At 39.6% G+C, this 18,103-nt stretch overlaps 3 protein-coding genes across 5 annotated transcripts; all 3 read left to right on the forward strand.

The window, feature by feature from the left end:
• The first annotated feature begins 410 nt into the window (after positions 1-410).
• Positions 411-4,892, forward strand: fdx2 (ferredoxin 2). Its single transcript, XM_067579425.1, has 5 exons — positions 411-626; positions 977-1,028; positions 3,161-3,267; positions 3,355-3,442; positions 3,562-4,892. Exons 1-5 carry the CDS (start codon positions 440-442, stop codon positions 3,716-3,718), a joined length of 591 nt encoding a protein of 196 aa, XP_067435526.1. The 5' UTR covers positions 411-439; the 3' UTR covers positions 3,719-4,892.
• Positions 4,893-5,083: 191 nt separating this feature from the next.
• Positions 5,084-11,451, forward strand: zglp1 (zinc finger GATA like protein 1). 3 transcript variants are annotated; one of them, XM_067579415.1, is made up of 6 exons: positions 5,671-5,690; positions 5,793-5,938; positions 6,675-8,165; positions 8,299-8,411; positions 9,403-9,496; positions 10,489-11,451. In XM_067579415.1, exons 3-6 carry the CDS (start codon positions 6,688-6,690, stop codon positions 10,619-10,621), a joined length of 1,818 nt encoding a protein of 605 aa, XP_067435516.1. In that variant the 5' UTR covers positions 5,671-5,690; positions 5,793-5,938; positions 6,675-6,687; the 3' UTR covers positions 10,622-11,451. The 3 variants fall into 3 exon arrangements, with proteins under 3 accessions (XP_067435498.1, XP_067435508.1, XP_067435516.1); XM_067579397.1 differs by lacking the exons at positions 5,671-5,690; positions 5,793-5,938 and adding an exon at positions 5,084-5,285; XM_067579407.1 differs by lacking the exons at positions 5,671-5,690; positions 5,793-5,938 and adding an exon at positions 5,084-5,230.
• Positions 11,452-12,481: 1,030 nt separating this feature from the next.
• On the forward strand, positions 12,482-13,882 carry LOC137174254 (forkhead box protein D1-like). Its single transcript, XM_067579435.1, has one exon. It carries the CDS (start codon positions 12,757-12,759, stop codon positions 13,669-13,671), a length of 915 nt encoding a protein of 304 aa, XP_067435536.1. The 5' UTR covers positions 12,482-12,756; the 3' UTR covers positions 13,672-13,882.
• Positions 13,883-18,103: the final 4,221 nt, after the last annotated feature.

Here is an 18,103-nt window from a genome sequence, read left to right on the forward strand (position 1 = left end):
TTTTGAATATGAAAATATTTACATATTCATAGATTCTGGATTTTTAATGAGGGAGAAGGAAGAGATGTAATTTTAAGATTTTCTAACTAGGTAACTGAACTTTTTTGTGGAAAAAAACAGACACAAAACATATCTAGGGGGGATCTTAAAGTGCAGTACTCAAGTACTTTCTATCTCTAACATTTTGTTTGAAAAGGTATTAGCTGGTTGGTTAGCCTTTGCCCTGATGAAAGCAAATTAATCTCACTCTAACTGGTCATCTTTTAGCCTTCATCTATTTAAATTTAAATCACCCGAATATCATAATAAGATCTTTATATTTGAGTCATTTCTGTGCAGTGTGTGAGGCGGCAGCGCCCTCTGCTGTCACGGCTGTATATCACTCCGCCGGAGCTCTTTTCCTATTGGCCGCTTTCGACCACGTGACCAAAACAGAATCATGGCGGCCTCAGCTACTGTCCGGTCGAGCATGGGACTGACTTTGAGACTTTCTCGAGTTATACCGGACTGTAGCACATGTCCCCTGTACAGGCTAAAGAGCTGTGGGAACAGTGCAGCTAATTTACAAAGGGGAGGCTCCTTCGATAGTTTCCGAACGATTAATCGACATTTGCAGACGAGTATAGGTGAGTGTTGCAGCTTGCTAACACATTTAGCCTCACTAAGACCCTGCTTCTTCTACCTCAGGACGATTTATGCACGATAAGTCTGAATAAGCGGTGATAATTCTCCTTTTTACAAGAGTTTATGTTACTGATGATGCTAGGAAAGATTGGCGTGCAGGTGGTCGGGGGATGTCGGCCATCATTAGTATCGAAAGTTCACTCAATAACACTTGTGTAACTTTACGTCACCCAGATGTTGTGGTGAAACCTTGTGCAACAAGTCAAACATCCCCTCGATGCTGTGGAGTCTGTTATCACCCCTGACAGCAGCGATACTCATTTTCCTGATACCTTCTTATCTTCTCTCGAAGGTCTTTACCACAGTGAGGAGGGGAGCTCCAACGCAGAGGACCCAGACGATGTGTAAGTTTACGAGGGTTATTTTTATTTTTTTTTTAATTTTTTAAAATTAAGTAATACACATTTATACTTTTAGTAAGAACAGAGCTTCATCTATCCAACATTAAAACAGAATTTCAGTTCCAAACCAGTGGAGACTGCATCTTTTCTTACGGGGTGGAAAGATATTTCTAATTTTTGCCCAGTCATGCTCAACTTGCATTTTGTGGCACACTGACCTCATCCTGAACTTGTGCTGGATTTGGATAGAAGATAGCTGCCTAACACTGAAAGAGGTTTTCCTCGCTGTAATCATTCAAAGATCCCCTTCAAATCTTTTTCAATGGAAGTGATGGGGGACAAAATCCGTTTAAACATTTATTTGAAGCTTATATGAGGCTTCAGCAGTTTGATTTAGTCATATCAAGTGGATATCTGTCACATTTTAGCATCAAATTCCCTCTTTGTGTTTCCCTGTTGAGCTGCGGTGGAAGTATAGTAACAAAAAGAGGGACTCTGGCACTAAAAAGACTAACGATGAAAGATATCTACTTGATTTGACTCATTTGGAAGACTGAAGCTTCATATTAGCTTCAGATAAACTTTTAAATACATTTTTGCACAGGAGCATTGGATTTTGGCCCCCGTCACTTCCATTGTAAGTGTATTATGAAGGGACCTTCTAATAGTCAGGATAAACAGGAGGAATGATTATGGCAAGAAAAACATTTGTCAGTGTTCATTTAGGCTCCTGACTGTTGTTTTAAGACAGACTTGGAAAAACTGTGAACCTTTCCTTTAAAAAAAGTGCCAGTACTCCAATCAGCACCTGGCATTGCACACACATAAAGCATTTGAGGGAAAGAATCATCTGCATGAATTATAAATTTTAGGGTACAAATTTGCAGTTCTGAACATTAATAATAATTCATGCAGGGCTGAAACAATTATTTTTATTATCAATGAATCTATCAATTATTTTCTCAATTAATCGATTAGTTGATCACTGTTTCCCAAGAGCCTGAGAGAAAATGTCTTGTTTTGTCTACAACCTAAGGATATTCAGTTTACTATCATAGAAACCACATTTATATTCACATTTGAGAGGCTGGGATCTGAGAATTTTTTTTTTCTTAAAAAATGACTCAAAATGATTAATTAATTAACAGAATGGTAAAATAGTTGACAATTATTTTAATAGCTGGCAACTAATCGATTAATCATCACAGCTCTAAAATGCACACTAATTAGCAAAATGTTCACTCCTGATAAAGTACCTGTGGAGCTCCGTACAAACCAATATATACAGAGGTGCTGCATAAATCCAAGTTGAAGTCGACCACAAATCTTGCGTAGCTGCACATTTTTAGCCTTGTGTTGGGGCTAATTTGAGCAGGAATCTGCCTGACACTTACAATAGTTACTCCATGATAAGTAAGGACACTCAGACAGAAATCTAATGTGACTCACTGGTGAGTTTTACAAGCACTGTCCTCAACATTGTAAATCAGAGCCTTCTTGAGTTGGCTGATATTACTTTATCACAGATATATTAGAGTAGGTCGGCGAGTAAGTAACAAAAAATTGCAGTGCAGAAATACCAAAGTTATTTTTGAGGCAACTTACAGACAATGTCACCATTAACATCTGTGTAGATTCTCAGTCATCCAGGTCACGGTACGTCCAGAAGAGCTGAGTCGAGGGCAACTGGACCCGGCTTCGATTCTTGAAGACATTTTGGAAAAAGACTAATACTAGAAACATGTACATTGATATCAAAGTGGTTATTTTATGGTTACCATTATGGCCATATTATTATAGATTTCATTTGTCTTCAGTTCTGAAATGAAGACTTTTAGATAAAAGGAGAAACATCTTCAAGAATCTAAAACAACTCCAGTCACACATGACTCAGCTCTTCTGGCGTTAACTGTCAATTATTGATCTTGTATCAACCTCAAAAATCCAATATCAGGTGCAAATGAAAATGGAATTCCTGTACTGCCTCCATTTTTCTTTTAATCAAAAGGGCAAAATGATGAATGAAACCTTTCTTTAAGATCAATTCAAAACCTCATCTAATGTTTAATTTAATCTGTTTGAGTTGTAGGCATGAAATCATGTACAATATATCTTATTTGATGTCTGCTGTTCAGGGTCAATGTGGTGTATATAGATCGGTCCGGGCAGAGGATCCCAGTTAAGGCCAAAGTGGGAGACAATGTTCTTTACTTGGCGCACAAGAATGGAATTGAACTTGAAGGTGAGTGTTTCCACAGTTAAAGCTATTTAATTGAAGCACAGTTTTAAGACAATTATTGCTTATTATTTTTGTGTCTCTTTCTTTCAGGGGCCTGTGAGGCATCTCTTGCCTGCTCAACATGTCATGTTTATGTCAGTGCTGCTCATTTTGACAAATTGCCAGAGCCTGATGAGAGGTAGGTCTACTCCTGATATCTTCACTAACTGATATACATTTGATTTTACATAAATGTGTGTGTGTGATGGGGTGAGAGGGAGATTGCTGTAAATGTTCACAGATATTTTGCTGCTTTAGGGAGGATGACATGCTGGACATGGCGCCCATGCTTCAGGAGAACTCCCGGCTGGGATGTCAGATCATTCTCACTCCAGAGCATGAAGGCATGGAGCTGACTTTGCCCAAAGTCACCAGGAACTTCTACGTGGACGGCCACGTTCCTAAACCTCACTGAGAAGAGGCACATATGATGGAAGAAGGGGATCGGAGCAAAATGAGAGGGTGTCGCTGCAAGCTAGATACCATGTGTGCTGGTTGAGTGAGGGGGCAACCACGAAGAGACGCTCAGCGAGGATAGTAAAATCCGTAGCAACTCCCAAGATGTCTTGCTGACTGACAAATTCCACACTTACAACCAATGACAGGACAGGGCTGCAGATGAGATCAGACAGTCAGACTCAAATCTCACTCAAAGTGAAATTAATGGTTACTTCCAAAAAAAAAAAAAGAAGAAAACTGTGATGTTTTAACCGACAACGTATTTATTTATGTGGAGTGTTCTCAGGTCAGCATTATCACCATTCAATCTCACAGACTGTTCTTTGTTAAAACACCAGGGGGAGTTAAGAGACATTCATGTTTGTGTTGCAGAGCAGGTTTTTTTTTTTTTTTTAACAAAGTCCATCTTTGTGCCATTGAATGGAACATTCCTTGTTACAGCTCATATACGCACAAGTATCACAAGACGATGTTCTTAGTCATTACAGCCAGTCCATAATTATCACCCTTTTTCACATGTCAGATATTGTATGCATAGCATTTACTTCATTTTCATGTACCAAGTTCATTTGTAGGTTTTGTGATGGCTCAACAAGTACATGCTGACTGTAGTTTCAGGCAACTCAGACATTTACTGAAGCTCAGAAAGTGGGTGCTTAAAGCAAAATATAGACTGTTAAATCTTACATTTCACTTACTATAAACATGTCATAAAACACTCAAGGGCCTCAGCTCATAACCTTTTGCTTGAAGTGTTGGATAAAACTGATTTAAAAAAAAATAATTATCACAAGAGGAAGAACAGTTTGAGCATTTAAGAAAAATCATTATCACAGGAAAGACTTTTTTTGTCTAATGCTCACGGTGCTGTTATGACCCAGCACTTCCTCTCTGGTGACTGATTAAGGCTTGATTAGTTCATGTGGTTCAGCTGTGCTTGGATGGAAGTGGAGCCCAGTAGGTTTGTTAAGTTGATGGGCTTCACGTTACCATGGAACGAGTTTACCACACTTACCATTTACTTGTTAAGTCTACTGTACTGGTCCAATTTATGCACAAATGTAAGTGTATATTATGTCTTAGAAATTATCAATATTTAAAGTTGTGCAATAAAATGCGTTTTAAAATTATTTTGTCCTCTCTGCACTCACTTTACACTTTACTACAGGGACTCAAATGGGACAAAAATGACGTTTCCGTTAACTTATTCAACTTAAATAATCATCACTAGTTAATTGCATGAGTATCTGGTGGCTACTTTTGGTAAAATCTCCCCGTTTATCCAGCAAATACTTAACCGGGGTTTTGGTCTTGTCCACAGAAATTGATATGTTGCTACTAAGTGAAAGGAGCTCAATGTGAACTTTTATACCTCAGCAGCTGTAATCAAGCAAACCAAAAACACCCGCGCAACTGCTCCTAGTCCAAAACAGGGATCCGGTCACAGCAACCAGCTCCATCGGTTTGAGTAAGTTGACAGACACTCTGAATGATTTAGTTGATCATCGATGTGAAGATCGAAGGTGAGCGATGGCTTGCTAACTGAGTGAACTGTACAATTACAATTCTAGCATGACAACCTTTGAACTCTGCTCAGTTAGGCTCAAATGGTGGAGAGTTGGTTAGCCGAGGCCATGACAGCTCTAAAGTAGGAGGGCGCTGATCGGTGAACAGTTATAATACAAGGCCCAATTATTGGTTTATTTGATATGCGATCATTGATCGGGCTTCATGTAGTATGCTGCTCTCTGCGATCTACACTCCTATAGTTCATACTTGATGGTTAAGGATACACGTTAATTGCTAAAAAACGTACACCCACTCAGCCAATACATAGGCTAACTGAGGATGTCCAGTAGCCATTTTGAGTGGTTCACAATATGAAGAAGTTATGTTATATGTTATTACATAAATGTCCAAGAACAAAGGTGGGATACTAATTAATTTCCAGTGACTGTCATGCACATTTACAAACGTGATTCATTGTTTAATAGTACAGTTAGTTTTGAGATATTTTCTCTGTGTTTCAGTGGCACTGTGACCTGTCTGCGCTCGCGACATATAAACTCAGAAAACCGCGAAAACGTCGACATTCTAGAACACGGATGGCTACTTTTTCGTTCTAGAACACATTTAAACTTCACCGACGGTTCCGGGTTTTGTTACATTTGTTCCGGTGAGTTAAAGAAGCTACATGTAATTAAAGTATTTCCACTTATTTTTTATTTTTTTTTTTAAAAAAAAACAACCTCTGCGTGGTTTTTAAATAACGAACAAAGCCAATATAGGCTCCAATAATGTGACGCAGGCCTAATTAAACTCGTTTTTCAAGAGTACAATACATTATAAGAAAACTATCACAAACTGTAAGTTTGTGTTTTCATTAGCTTAACGTCACGACTGTTACTGTCGTCCAGTTTGGAAACAAAACTATTAAACACTGCAGTAGCACTAGCTTATTTGCTGGATTCAATAGCTTATAGCTCAAAGGAGCGACTGATGTGGAAAGGTGTATTATTCTGTGTTGTGCCAACGTTTGAAATGCAGTTCAACCTCTATGATGATTACCCAGCTTTTTTTTCTTGTCAGTTCTTTAATATGAAACAATTAACTACATATTTTCACCCCACACAGGGTACATGTCTGTGAGTTCAGTTGACGAGTGTTTTCTCTATCAGACTCTTTCATTTGAAAAACATTTAGTGGCCCAGAGGGGTAAAACTACATAATGTTTTACAACAACAACAAAAAAAGACAAGAGAGAAATCTCAAAAATGTGCATTTTTTTGTAGAAGGATTTGTATTGTCTTATTTCCTTTTTCTGTGATCACCTCACAACCTCTTGTGGGGGTCCAGACCACCAGCTTTGGAACTACTGATCTAAATGCTGTTTATTTCTATTTATGATGCAGACATTGCCTGAACATGAGCACAGGACAAGAGACACAAGCTGCCTTCTTCCAGGGAAACCAGAGCACAGTTGAACAAGATGCCTCCCAATCCGCACTCTTCTACCTTTTCCAGGAAGTTAACAAACTAGCACCTCCCATCCACAACAGTTTCCTGAACACGGATTCTCTGTCCACATGGCTTAATGAGACATCTAGGCAGGATCATTTCAGAGTAAAGCGAGAGGAAGAGCATGCACATTCATTTCAAACTTCTAATAGTTCCTGCCAGCACAGTTTGTCTCGTATGTCGCCTTATAATAAGGTGAAAAAAGGGAAACAGGAAAGTCAAAGCAGCAAGGTCATAACTTTGGTTGAGGAATATCCTGAATGCAATAGCCCCTGGAAAGTGCTGACTCTGATCAACCTGCAGTGTGAGAGGCTCATGCATCAAAGAAATGTAGAGGAACTGGACACAAGATCAGTATCATCTACCACAAAATTAGGCTATTCAATAGCCAAATCACTGACTGCAGCAGCAGATGTGACCGGTCAGAGAGTTGGAGGTGACTGTGTAAGTGTCGAACACACTTTAAGACCATCTGTTCTTATCTGTGAGAGGCAAGAAATCACATCTGGTGTCGGTCCTGTGAATGATGTAAGAGGGGACAGTAGCGGAGGAGACAGTAGTTATAAACCACATCACTGTATGAAAGACTTTGAAGTGTGCTGTAGTGTTCAAGCGCAGATTCCTGAAGAAACAAACACTGTTAGACCAGAGCTGATGGAGGAAAATGCTTCACATAGAGACAAAAAGAAGGTCAAGATGAGTAATAGACAATCAGAGCAGAACCAGGAGAGTAAGAAGGGTTGTTTCTCTACTGAACAGGATATTTTTAATCTACCCTTTTCTGAAAATGCTTTGTTGCAAACACATATCCTCAATGCATCCATTAAAACCCAGCTGACTTTTAATTCAAATGAAGATGTGAGCGTAACTCTATCAAAGCCGACACTAATACTAGACTACAATGCAAACCTTGCTTTGACTACAGAGCCCCCATGTGACACGCAGCTGGCACCTCCGAGCTCTGTCCCGCCTTCTTCACAATCAGCATCACTCTCATTCAGCACTGTAGAGAGTCGTCACTCACTCTCAAAACAAGATGAGATCACGTCATCTAAACCAGAATGCTCACGTGCTCCCACAGAGGAAAAATCCCCTCCAGTTGCACAACTGAAATCCTCAAACTATCAGGGTCAGACAAACCTCTCACCGTCTGAAACGATAAAACCAGAACCCAGACCGGTGCAAAAGGAGGAAACTGAACACTATTCTACTCAGCATCGTTCCTCTGAATGCACATGGAGAACCAAGACTCCCAGAAAACAACCTAATCCCAGCCGGAGTGCTGATATCCAAGACCCAGACTTCCAGGGAGTGACGTTCAGGATGGACACGGAGTTGGACGACAGTAAGGAACAGTGTCGGCTCCTCATAACTTCAAAGTACAGGTAATGACAGATTGAACTGGTGGGTGGGGGGAGGGCATCACGTTTTCTATCTCATTATGGTCATTTAAAAAAATGGTGATGTAGTTAAATTCACACGCACTATTGTTCTCTGCTGCATGTGATTCCATCACAGCAAGGAGCTCTACAAGAGTGTAAGAAAACCGAGGCTGAGGACACGAACATCACAGAAATCCCTTAAAACAAGCAGCTCGGATGAGGAGAGTGACCTGACAAACACTGTTGCAAGTGAGTAACAAGTAGACACTGGGAACTATTCGATGACGCTGCTGTCAGCTCATGTTGACATTTTTACAGGCTCTCCAGGCAGAAATACCTTACTAATAATATATAATTGATTTCTTTATTTTAATGGGGGAAATTAAAGGGAAACCCTCAGGAAGAGCAAATAAAATACACAATATATAGTGGTAAATAAGTTTGAATTTCATGTGTTTAAAATGAAATCATCCAGAGCATCATTCTAACACTCTCATGTGGATTATCTATTTGCGTGAAATGCCCCTTTCCTCCACTAGAGGACGCCACCACATCAAAACATGTGACTGCACAGCATCACTTGGGTGGTGCTGCACATCTGAGTATTTAGGGGAACAACTGTTGAAGACCATAATGGATATCAACTAGTTCCCTTAGTACCATGTAATAGAGGAGAAAGGAAGAAGAATCGGGGCATAAATTTCTTTCTCTCTTGGAGGTGAAATGTGTCAGTGGCAGCAGTATCATAATGTACTGGCTCCTGAAGCAACAGGTTTTAAATGACAAACATTTTACAATTAGAAATTTGCATACTCTACCTCTTTAGACAAGAAGGAACTAGAACAAGTTTGTATTAACGACAGAGATAAGACAGCCAGAAGATTCTGATCTTTGTCACCACCCGGATACACATCCTTCAACTGGCCTTTTAGCGATTGATAGGAACTGAACCTTTATTATTTATTATTTATCACAAATGAGAAAATCTTTGTGTTCAATCAGTCGTCGTTAGTCATTTTCAGTTCACCCTCAATAACTTAGTGACTTCACAGATGCATAAAACTCTTTTAGATCAGAATGACCATTAACCGCTGAAATGTCATGAAAACGTTTTGTTGCATCACAAGCACTTCCTTTATTTTAATGGAACTGAAACTGACATGAAGTTTATAAGAACACTCGGTTCCAAATGACTCCAACACTAACTAAATATTGTTGTGTTTCTTTTCTGTTTCACAAGAGGGAAAGATTTGTGCATCATGCTGCACCAGGAAGACCCCCATGTGGAGAGATGCAGAGGATGGGACCCCTCTTTGTAATGCCTGTGGAATAAGGTAGCTTTAGAAGACACATGCTGGAAACTCACCCGTTAGATATGGGAGACTTGAGCCATATTCAATTTAACGGGAATTAGTTTGAACTTTTAAACAGATGTGAAGAAATAAAACATCTCTGATGAGTATTTAGAAATAAAACATCTGCTTAATGTTTGGAAAAAAGCATTAAGCAGATGTTTATTAAGCAGATGTTTAGAAATAAAACATCTGCTTAAAAGCACATTTAAGCAGTTATGTATTGGATGAAGCATTAAGGTCCATAATGATTAGATCCTGAGGGCTGATTGTCCATTTGGACATTTTTGACAATTTGTCCATAAAGTAAATTATTAAGAACAAATAATATTAAATAGAAAACTAGTTCCAAAACATCACACCTGTAACTTATAACATTTTAAGAGTTCGACTGTATGTGGTTTTATCTGGATGACATATTTTTCTCTAACATGAGTTCTATGGAGTAGAAGCACCTCTATGAAATGTCTAACTACAGACTTGATATGGGCTAAAACACTGAACCAGCTCTGCTGTTGGCTTGTTGTCAGCACTGGTTTGCATTAGTGGAAAAGAGAAAGACAAATCTGTTTAACTTCTCCACAGTTTCCTCCGTCGTATTTGTAAAAGTGTCAAAAAGAACTTGCTGTGGTAGGACAAAATAAATTAATTTCTAGTTTTTGTGCTCATAGAAGTCTCAATACACAAGCTTTAGAGCTTATATGAAACACATTCTGTGTCTCTGCAGTGAATCTGAGGATGACCATATCAAACACTCTTTCATAATCACAGCCTGCGGGAATAAAAATCAATTTGCTTCTGAAAACCACAGTGATGCTATGTTGGATCAGTGTTGCACTGATTTACAAACCTATTCTTTGATGTTTCTAGTGTCATGAATAAGTATCTGAGGGTTTTATTAAGCATTCATTGTATTCAAATATCAAAAACAGAAAGGCTTAACCACCGCCATATTTTTGTCTGGACTTTTTTAGGTATAAGAAGTACAGAGTGCGCTGTGTCAACTGCTGGCATATCCCCAGGAAAGAGGGCAACTCCAACTCATGCTGCCTCAAGTGTGGAAACTTTGTGAGGCTGACCTCAGCTCAACGGAAACACACCACCTAAGGACCATACATAGAGAAAAAAGGTTTTTATTTCCACAGGAAGGAGTTCTGCATACACACTTGCACACAACAGTCTTCAGACTGGCACAATTCACTACAGATGTGAATGTAAAAAATGGAGGATAACACGATTATCAGCACCAGTCTCTTGACCCAGGTTATTTAAATTAGTTCCACTGCTATGATGTTGTACCTCTGGCTTTAGACAGCTCATAAAACAATCTGTATTTGTGCTACCTGCTAGCCTGTATATAACATAATTCACAGAGTGTATAAAGTTGATGGGTTTGTTTTTCTGTATCTATGGACAAAAAGGGGACATGTTGATGAAGCACAGACAGAGATTGTAGCTGAAAATACTTTGGAACAAATAAACGGGATAGTGTAGGGACACATTCAGTGGAAAGTTTAGTCATAATTGATGACTTTTTTCATCTAAATAGCGTCAGTGTTGCTTGTGTATAATGGTCAGCAGTGCCAGACAGCTGCGATACAAGTTATTTCTGTACCGCACCAGAAACTGCAACCTGAGCTCAGTGCTGTGATCACTGTTATTAACTGCAAAACAATTTACTTCTCTTGACCTTGACGGCACGACTGTCTGCTATGTTGAGCAGAGGCATGTTTGGTTGCACAGGTTAAATTAAGTTATTTATTTTTGTTGTGTTTGTCAGTGTTTGTTGCTTTTCTTGGAGTTTGTTTGTTTGGTTTGTTGTTGTTGTTGTTTTTGAGGGCAGTATTGTGTTGTTGCTGGTTAAAAAGGTGCACTGATATCCTCAGCGCGACTGTTTCTGGGTTTCGGTCTGTATTAAATTCAGTATGAAACATTCAGTTTGTTTCCTGGTATTTAAACAACACAATGAAATATTTAAAGGAAAACATGTGTGCACTTACCTGTAGGTACATGAACAGGACAAACACTAGGTATAAATCTTCTTACTGGAAAAAAGGCAGCGATTATAAAATGCTATAATAGTTTGAGAAGAGTACAAATATCACATTAAACTACAGTGAGAGGTACAGAGCAGAATTGTTCATTAATGAGACTTCCCACAGTTCCCTCAGCCCACCATGCAGTTCAGGCCTGTTTCCCAAGTGGGTGGCCTCACATGGACTGATACAGTGCAGCTATTATTTCAAAAAGGATTACGTCTTCCTCTTATTTGAAACAGCCAGAGAGAGAGAGAGAAAGTGCCAAACCATCCGGCATAAGGAACACCAAAGGAAATGAGCGCCTTGTAAGCCAAGAACATAAAAGATAGAATCAAGCTCACTGAAAATAATGTGCTTGTTTCATTTTTCAGTTTAAGCATATTATTGTTATTATTATATTATTATGCAAAACAGTCTCTTCTGCTGCAGTCATTTCAACATCAACTGTATTTCAGAGGCAAATATAGGCTAGTACTTTTTACTCCTCTATAGTTTGTTACTGTACTTTGCAGATTAAGTTTCTTTATACAAAACATATTTTGCACTTAAAATACACTTAAAAAGCTACTCACAAGTTTATGTGTAATAATCTATTAATAAATTAAATTAATAAATATTATTGGAAACAGACTCTTTTTGAGGGGCCACTTTGCATTTTGTGCCTCTGTACTTTTTTGTAATAGAGTATTTTTTCAGTGTGTTATTACTACTAATACTTAGCCTAAGTAAAGGGTCTCAATACTTTTGCTAATCAGTACGCACTGGGAGTCATTTTTCACCCAGTACTACAATAGGCCTGCAATAAATATATGAATAAAATAGAAAAAAAACCCACACATAGGTCTGCTATTTGAAAGGCAACTTAGAAGTAGGTGGCAACGGGTGGCATTTATGCAGCTGTATGTTTGCACGTTCTCAGTATCATCAATTAATATTCATCATATATCATACAGTATTATTTGTTATGTGAACCCTTAGGTTTAATGTTTCAGATCTCTATCTGCTGTTGTTTTGATGAAGACAGACTGCAGGAGGAGGAGGAGGACGAGGAGGAGGAGGCTGTATAGACAGGGAAGCTAAAAAGTCAAAGATGCAGTCAGATGCGCAACTTTTTTGTGAATGAAAAGGGTCTGCGCCTGTTTTGTCAGACAGGCGCTAATGTAGCCTGCTGGGGCCGCCGTGCCACCAGACACTGTGAGGACCATGACCTTGGACAGCAAACTCATGGAGGAGACGGACATTGACGTGGAGGGACAGACAGACGGCGGTGAAGATGTGAAGAACACAGATTTTTCAGTCTTTCATCAGGGATATGCGGACTTGGAGCAAAGCGCTTCATCCTTCACCGCTGAAGTGCGGGAAGAGGGAGACTTTGCAGTTCGACTCCAAGATGGTCCAGGCAAGAGAACCGCCTCGGTGAAGCCCCCTTACTCTTACATCGCTCTCATCACCATGGCCATCCTCCAGAGTCCGAAAAAGAGACTCACCCTCAGTGAGATATGTGATTTTATCAGCCAGCGCTTTGCGTATTATCGGGAGAAGTTTCCTGCGTGGCAAAACTCAATCCGTCACAACTTGTCTCTTAACGACTGCTTTGTCAAAATGCCCCGGGAGCCCGGGAATCCCGGAAAGGGAAATTATTGGACCCTGGATCCCATGTCGGCCGATATGTTTGAAAACGGGAGCTTTCTGCGGCGGAGAAAACGCTTCAAGAGGCAACATTTCTTTTTGGGAGAGTTGAAGGACTCCAGGGCGCAGGAACGCAGCCTGATGCCTGTTTTCCCGCTGCCCGGAGCGCACACTGGGATGGGGTCTTGTCTTCAGGGTCCTGATTTGTACCGAGATATGGGCTTAGGAAGTCGTTTAAGCTCCCACACTTGTCCCAGCATCCCACATGTAAGCAGCATTATACCAGCGCTCTCCTCGCTCCTCTCCAAGAATTTCCCCTCATGTTTTGAACACTTCGACCCGAGGCGCTGCGCCGCGGTCCCATCTTTGGCTCCAAACTCTCCGTTCATCTCTCCGGTCTCGCTTCACGGAATGATACCCAGCTACCCGGTTTCTCAGTTTCCCAATTTTCCCACTGGGACTATTAAAGTTTCGTCTAATTTAATTTAATCTAACGAACTCACTGGCAGCTGAACTGAATCTTCAGCTCAGCCTCAGAATAATAAACCCACGGTACATTTTGTAAATACGCATTTTTAATGATGGCCTAAGCTTGCAGTCAGGCCACCATGTTTAGCAGTGTGGTTGCTTGAAGCAAATGTTTTTGAAAAACATGTTTTACAGTTCTTAAAATGTTTGGAATAAAATGTGTTTGACTTTACACAGCGTCTGTGCAATTTTAAATCAAGTCTCGGGATTTATCATTTTAATATAGACATTATAAAATAATGTCCGTCTATATGCGCAGGTGCGATTTTTGACGTTTTGATTGATTGTTTTGCTTTACATCTGTATTTTCTTTCGTTTTTTAAACGGAATTGAAGAAAATTTAACTGAAAGATTTGTGCGAATTCAGCAACCATAATAAAAGTCATAATTTCAATTTCACATATGTAATTTTAAACTACTAATAACCATAATATTAATAATAGAGCATTCGGAGGCAAAAGGGGGCCATTACATTTTAGAAGATGAGAATGAACAAAATGAATATTATTACTGTATAATAAATAAAAAGCAGCATGCTGATAGTGGAATCACCAAACAACAACAGTGTAAATATACAGCTGATAGATAAATATTAAAGTTATCTGACAGGCCTGCTGATTTACACAAGCCTGCACTGACTGGTTTGAAAAAGAAAAATTGTTCAAATGTGACGACATCTTTTCTTTAACTCCGCTTTGTTGTAAGTTTACAGTGGATGTAAACACAAAAGATCACAAAAGATCTGAACATGTCCACATTTTCTCTCTCCCTCTTCGGTTTTTGGAGTGTGTGTGTGTGTGTGTCCATGTGTTTGTGTGTGTGATTTCTTCCACATCATGTTTAAAACAGGGCCTGCTTCAGTCAAAACTGGCCTTCATATTACAGCACAAGCTGGCCTCATAAGCCTCTGCAGTCTAAATAAGTAGCACATGACTGTAGCAATGTTTGCTCTGTACACTGTCAGCATGGATATCACATACATCTGGCCATCTGGCTGTCAGGCATTATTACAAGTTAAAACTTTACTGCTGTCTTTAATCGGATGTACTCGGTGCTGTTTGTTTTGTTTTGTGGAAACATGAGTGAAGCAGTGCGCCTGCATCTGGGGAGTGGTGGATTCAAATACTTTTCTAAAAGTAGCAATACCATAGCTGAAAAATACACATGATGATAATAAACTGAAGTATTGTGAAGGTAAATATAAAATGCATTAAAGGTAAAGTAGTCATTATACAGAATGGCATCTTTCAGTGTGATGCATTAATGTTTATTATCGCCATTTAATGTTGTAGCTTCAAGTAGAGTTCAATCAATCAATCAATCAATCTTTATTTATATAGCGCCATATCACAACAGAAGTCATCTCAAGGCACTTTTCACATAGAGCAGGTCAGACCATACTCTTTAATTTACAGAGACCCAACAGTTCCCCCATGAGCAAGCACTTGGCGACAGCGGTAAGGAAAAACTCCCCTTTAACGGGTAGAAACCTCAAGCAGACCCCGGCTCTTGGTGGGCGGCCATCTGCTTTGACCGGTTGGGTTGAGAGAGAGAAAGAGAGAGGGAAAGGGGGAGGGGGGACAGAAGAAAAACAATGACAACAACAAACAACAACAAGCACAAGCAGCAACAGCCAGGGAAGGATGCCATCAGGACTGTGAAGGACCGCGAAGGTTCGGCCCGGGAGTCAGGTTTTTCTGTGAGATGAGAAAGCACAAAAAAACTCCGGGGAAGAAGCAAAGTTAGTGACATGCATTGATGTTACATGAATGCATACAGATGGAGAGGAGGAGGAGGAGAGAGGAGCTCAGTGCATCATGGGAAGTCCCCCAGTAGTCTAGGCCTATAGCAGCATAACTAAGGGCTGATCCAAGGCGAGCCTGGTCGGCCCTAACTATAAGCTTTATCAAAAAGGAAAGTTTTAAGCCTACTCTTAAACATAGAGAGGGTGTCTGCACCCCGGACTGAATCCGGTAGATGGTTCCATAGAAGAGGAGCCTGATAGCTGAAGGCTCTGCCTCCCATTCTACTTTTAAAGACTGTAGGGACCACCAGTAAGCCTGCATACTGGGAGCGCAGTGTTCTAGTGGGATAATACGGTATTATGAGCTCTTCAAGATATGATGGTGCCTGACCATTAAGGGCTTTGTAAGTTAGGAGAAGGATTTTAAATTCTATTCTAGATTTTACAGGAAGCCAATGTAGTGAAGCTAAAATGGGAGAAATGTGGTCTCTTTTTCTAGTTTTAGTCAATACACGTGCAGCTGCGTTCTGGACCAGCTGGAGAGTCTTTAGAGACTTGTTAGGGCAGCCTGATAATAAGGAATTGCAATAATCCAGCCTAGAAGTAACAAATGCGTGAACTAGTTTTTCTGCATCTTTTAGGGACAGGATGTGCCTGATTTTTGTGATATTACGTAAGTGAAAAAAGGCAGTCCTTGAAATTTGATTTATGTGGGAGTTAAAGGACATATCCTGATCAAAGATAACTCCCAGATTCCTTACGGTGGTGCTGGAGGCCAGGGTAATGCCATCCAGAGCAGCTTTATCATTAGATAATGTGTTTCTAAGGTGTTTAGGGCCAAGCACAATAACTTCAGTTTTATCTGAATTTAGTAGTAGAAAATTGCAGGTCATCCAGGTCTTTATGTCGTTAAGGCATGTTTGGAGTTTGTTTAACTGATTGGGTTCATCTGGCTTCATTGATAAATATAGTTGGGTATCGTCTGCGTAACAATGAAAATTTATGGAGTGTTTCCTAATAATATTACCTAAAGGAAGCATATATAAGGTGAATAGAATTGGTCCAAGTACAGAACCTTGTGGAACTCCGTGTCTAACCCTTGCCTGCACGGAGGATTCATCATTCACATGTACAAACTGAAATCGGTCTGATAAATAGGACTTAAACCAGGTTAATGCAGTTCCTTTAATGCCAATTAAATGTTCCAGTCTCTGCAAAAGGATTTGATGGTCAATTGTGTCAAATGCAGCACTAAGATCTAACAGGACAAGTATAGAGACAAATCCTTTGTCTGATGCAGTTAGGAGGTCATTTGTGACTTTCACCAGTGCTGTTTCTGTGCTATGATGTGCTCTAAATCCTGACTGAAAATCCTCAAATAAACTATTGTTATGTAGAAAGTCACATAACTGATTAGAGACTGCTTTCTCAAGGATCTTGGATAGAAATGGAAGGTTAGATATAGGTCTATAATTGGCTAAAACACCTGAATCAAGAGTAGGCTTTTTAAGAAGAGGTTTAATTACAGCTACTTTAAAGGACTGTGGTACATAGCCTGTTACTAAGGACAGATTGATCATATCTAGTAAAGAAGTGCTCACTAAGGGTAAGGCTTCCTTAAGCAGCCTAGTTGGGATGGGATCTAAGAGACAGGTTGATGGTTTAGCTGAACAAATCATTGAAGTTAGTTCAGACAAGTCTACTGGAGAAAAACAGTCCAAATATATGTCAGGATTTACTGCCGTTACCAAGGTTCCTGTGTTTGGGGAGAGAACGGTGCCTGTTGAGGGCAGGAGATGAGTTAATGTTAGTTCACAAATGCTTCATAAACTCATCATATTTGTTTTTAATGCAAACTGTTAGTGTTATTTATGAAGTAACTACGGCCTTTGGATGAATGAAATTGAGTTAAAAGGTCAACGTTTGTAATTTATTTATAGAAAAATGTGTATGTGTGTGTGTGTGTGTGTGTGTAAGAGATTATAAGAGAGTGTAAAAAGAAGCGGCTGCAAAACTCAAACTGTGGTAATATTATTGGCATTAAAAGAAAGAAGCAGTATCATGGGTAAATGAGACTGGCAGAACAAATCTGCTGTAATTATTGTTAATCTGCTTTCTTGCAAAGTGTCGTCCTGTCAAGACAATTAATGCATATTAACATTCCTCATAAATAGAAACCTAAACTTTACATGCCATATCTATAATAACCACACAATTTTTTCTATTTTTCAGTCTTACAAAGATGACCTTTTATTTAAAACATCTAGATGGGCATTTTTTTCAGTCTATCTTTTTACTGTTATATACAAACTGTTACATGTTTTTTTCTTTTTTACAGTTTTTACAAAGTACAGTTAATTTTAAGACTAAATGTTGGACTTGGTGGCTTGTTAAGGTTTCGCACTGTAGTTTGAAAAATACTTTGATCCACTCCAGAGGAACACTGGGTAAATGTATGCAGGAAATCTCCCCCAGGACTCAGCTGCTGGTGTAAGTGTGATGTGGCCCAAAGCAGGCCTTCTGCCATCTGTGAACGGCCGCCTTCCACCTAAATAACCCCTCAGGGAGCAGTTTGCTTTCCTGGCACGCTCAGTCACATTCAACTTTTATTCAATTATAGCACACATACACACTCACAGTCCTCCATAT

This window comes from Thunnus thynnus, chromosome 3, assembly GCF_963924715.1.
Source record: "Thunnus thynnus chromosome 3, fThuThy2.1, whole genome shotgun sequence".
NCBI classification, from domain to species: domain Eukaryota; kingdom Metazoa; phylum Chordata; class Actinopteri; order Scombriformes; family Scombridae; genus Thunnus; species Thunnus thynnus.

Bases quoted from the DNA above. Each gene is read 5' to 3' on its own strand.
- zglp1 (XM_067579397.1), top strand. From the start codon at position 6,688: ATGAGCACAGGACAAGAGACACAAGCTGCCTTCTTCCAGGGAAACCAG. The intron at 8,412-9,402 runs GTGAGTAACAAG...CTGTTTCACAAG, and splicing joins CCTGACAAACACTGTTGCAA to AGGGAAAGATTTGTGCATCA. The intron at 9,497-10,488 runs GTAGCTTTAGAA...GGACTTTTTTAG, and splicing joins TGTAATGCCTGTGGAATAAG to GTATAAGAAGTACAGAGTGC.
- LOC137174254 (XM_067579435.1), top strand. From the start codon at position 12,757: ATGACCTTGGACAGCAAACTCATGGAGGAGACGGACATTGACGTGGAG.
- fdx2 (XM_067579425.1), top strand. From the start codon at position 440: ATGGCGGCCTCAGCTACTGTCCGGTCGAGCATGGGACTGACTTTGAGA. The intron at 627-976 runs GTGAGTGTTGCA...CTTCTCTCGAAG, and splicing joins ACATTTGCAGACGAGTATAG to GTCTTTACCACAGTGAGGAG. The intron at 3,268-3,354 runs GTGAGTGTTTCC...TCTTTCTTTCAG, and splicing joins GAATGGAATTGAACTTGAAG to GGGCCTGTGAGGCATCTCTT.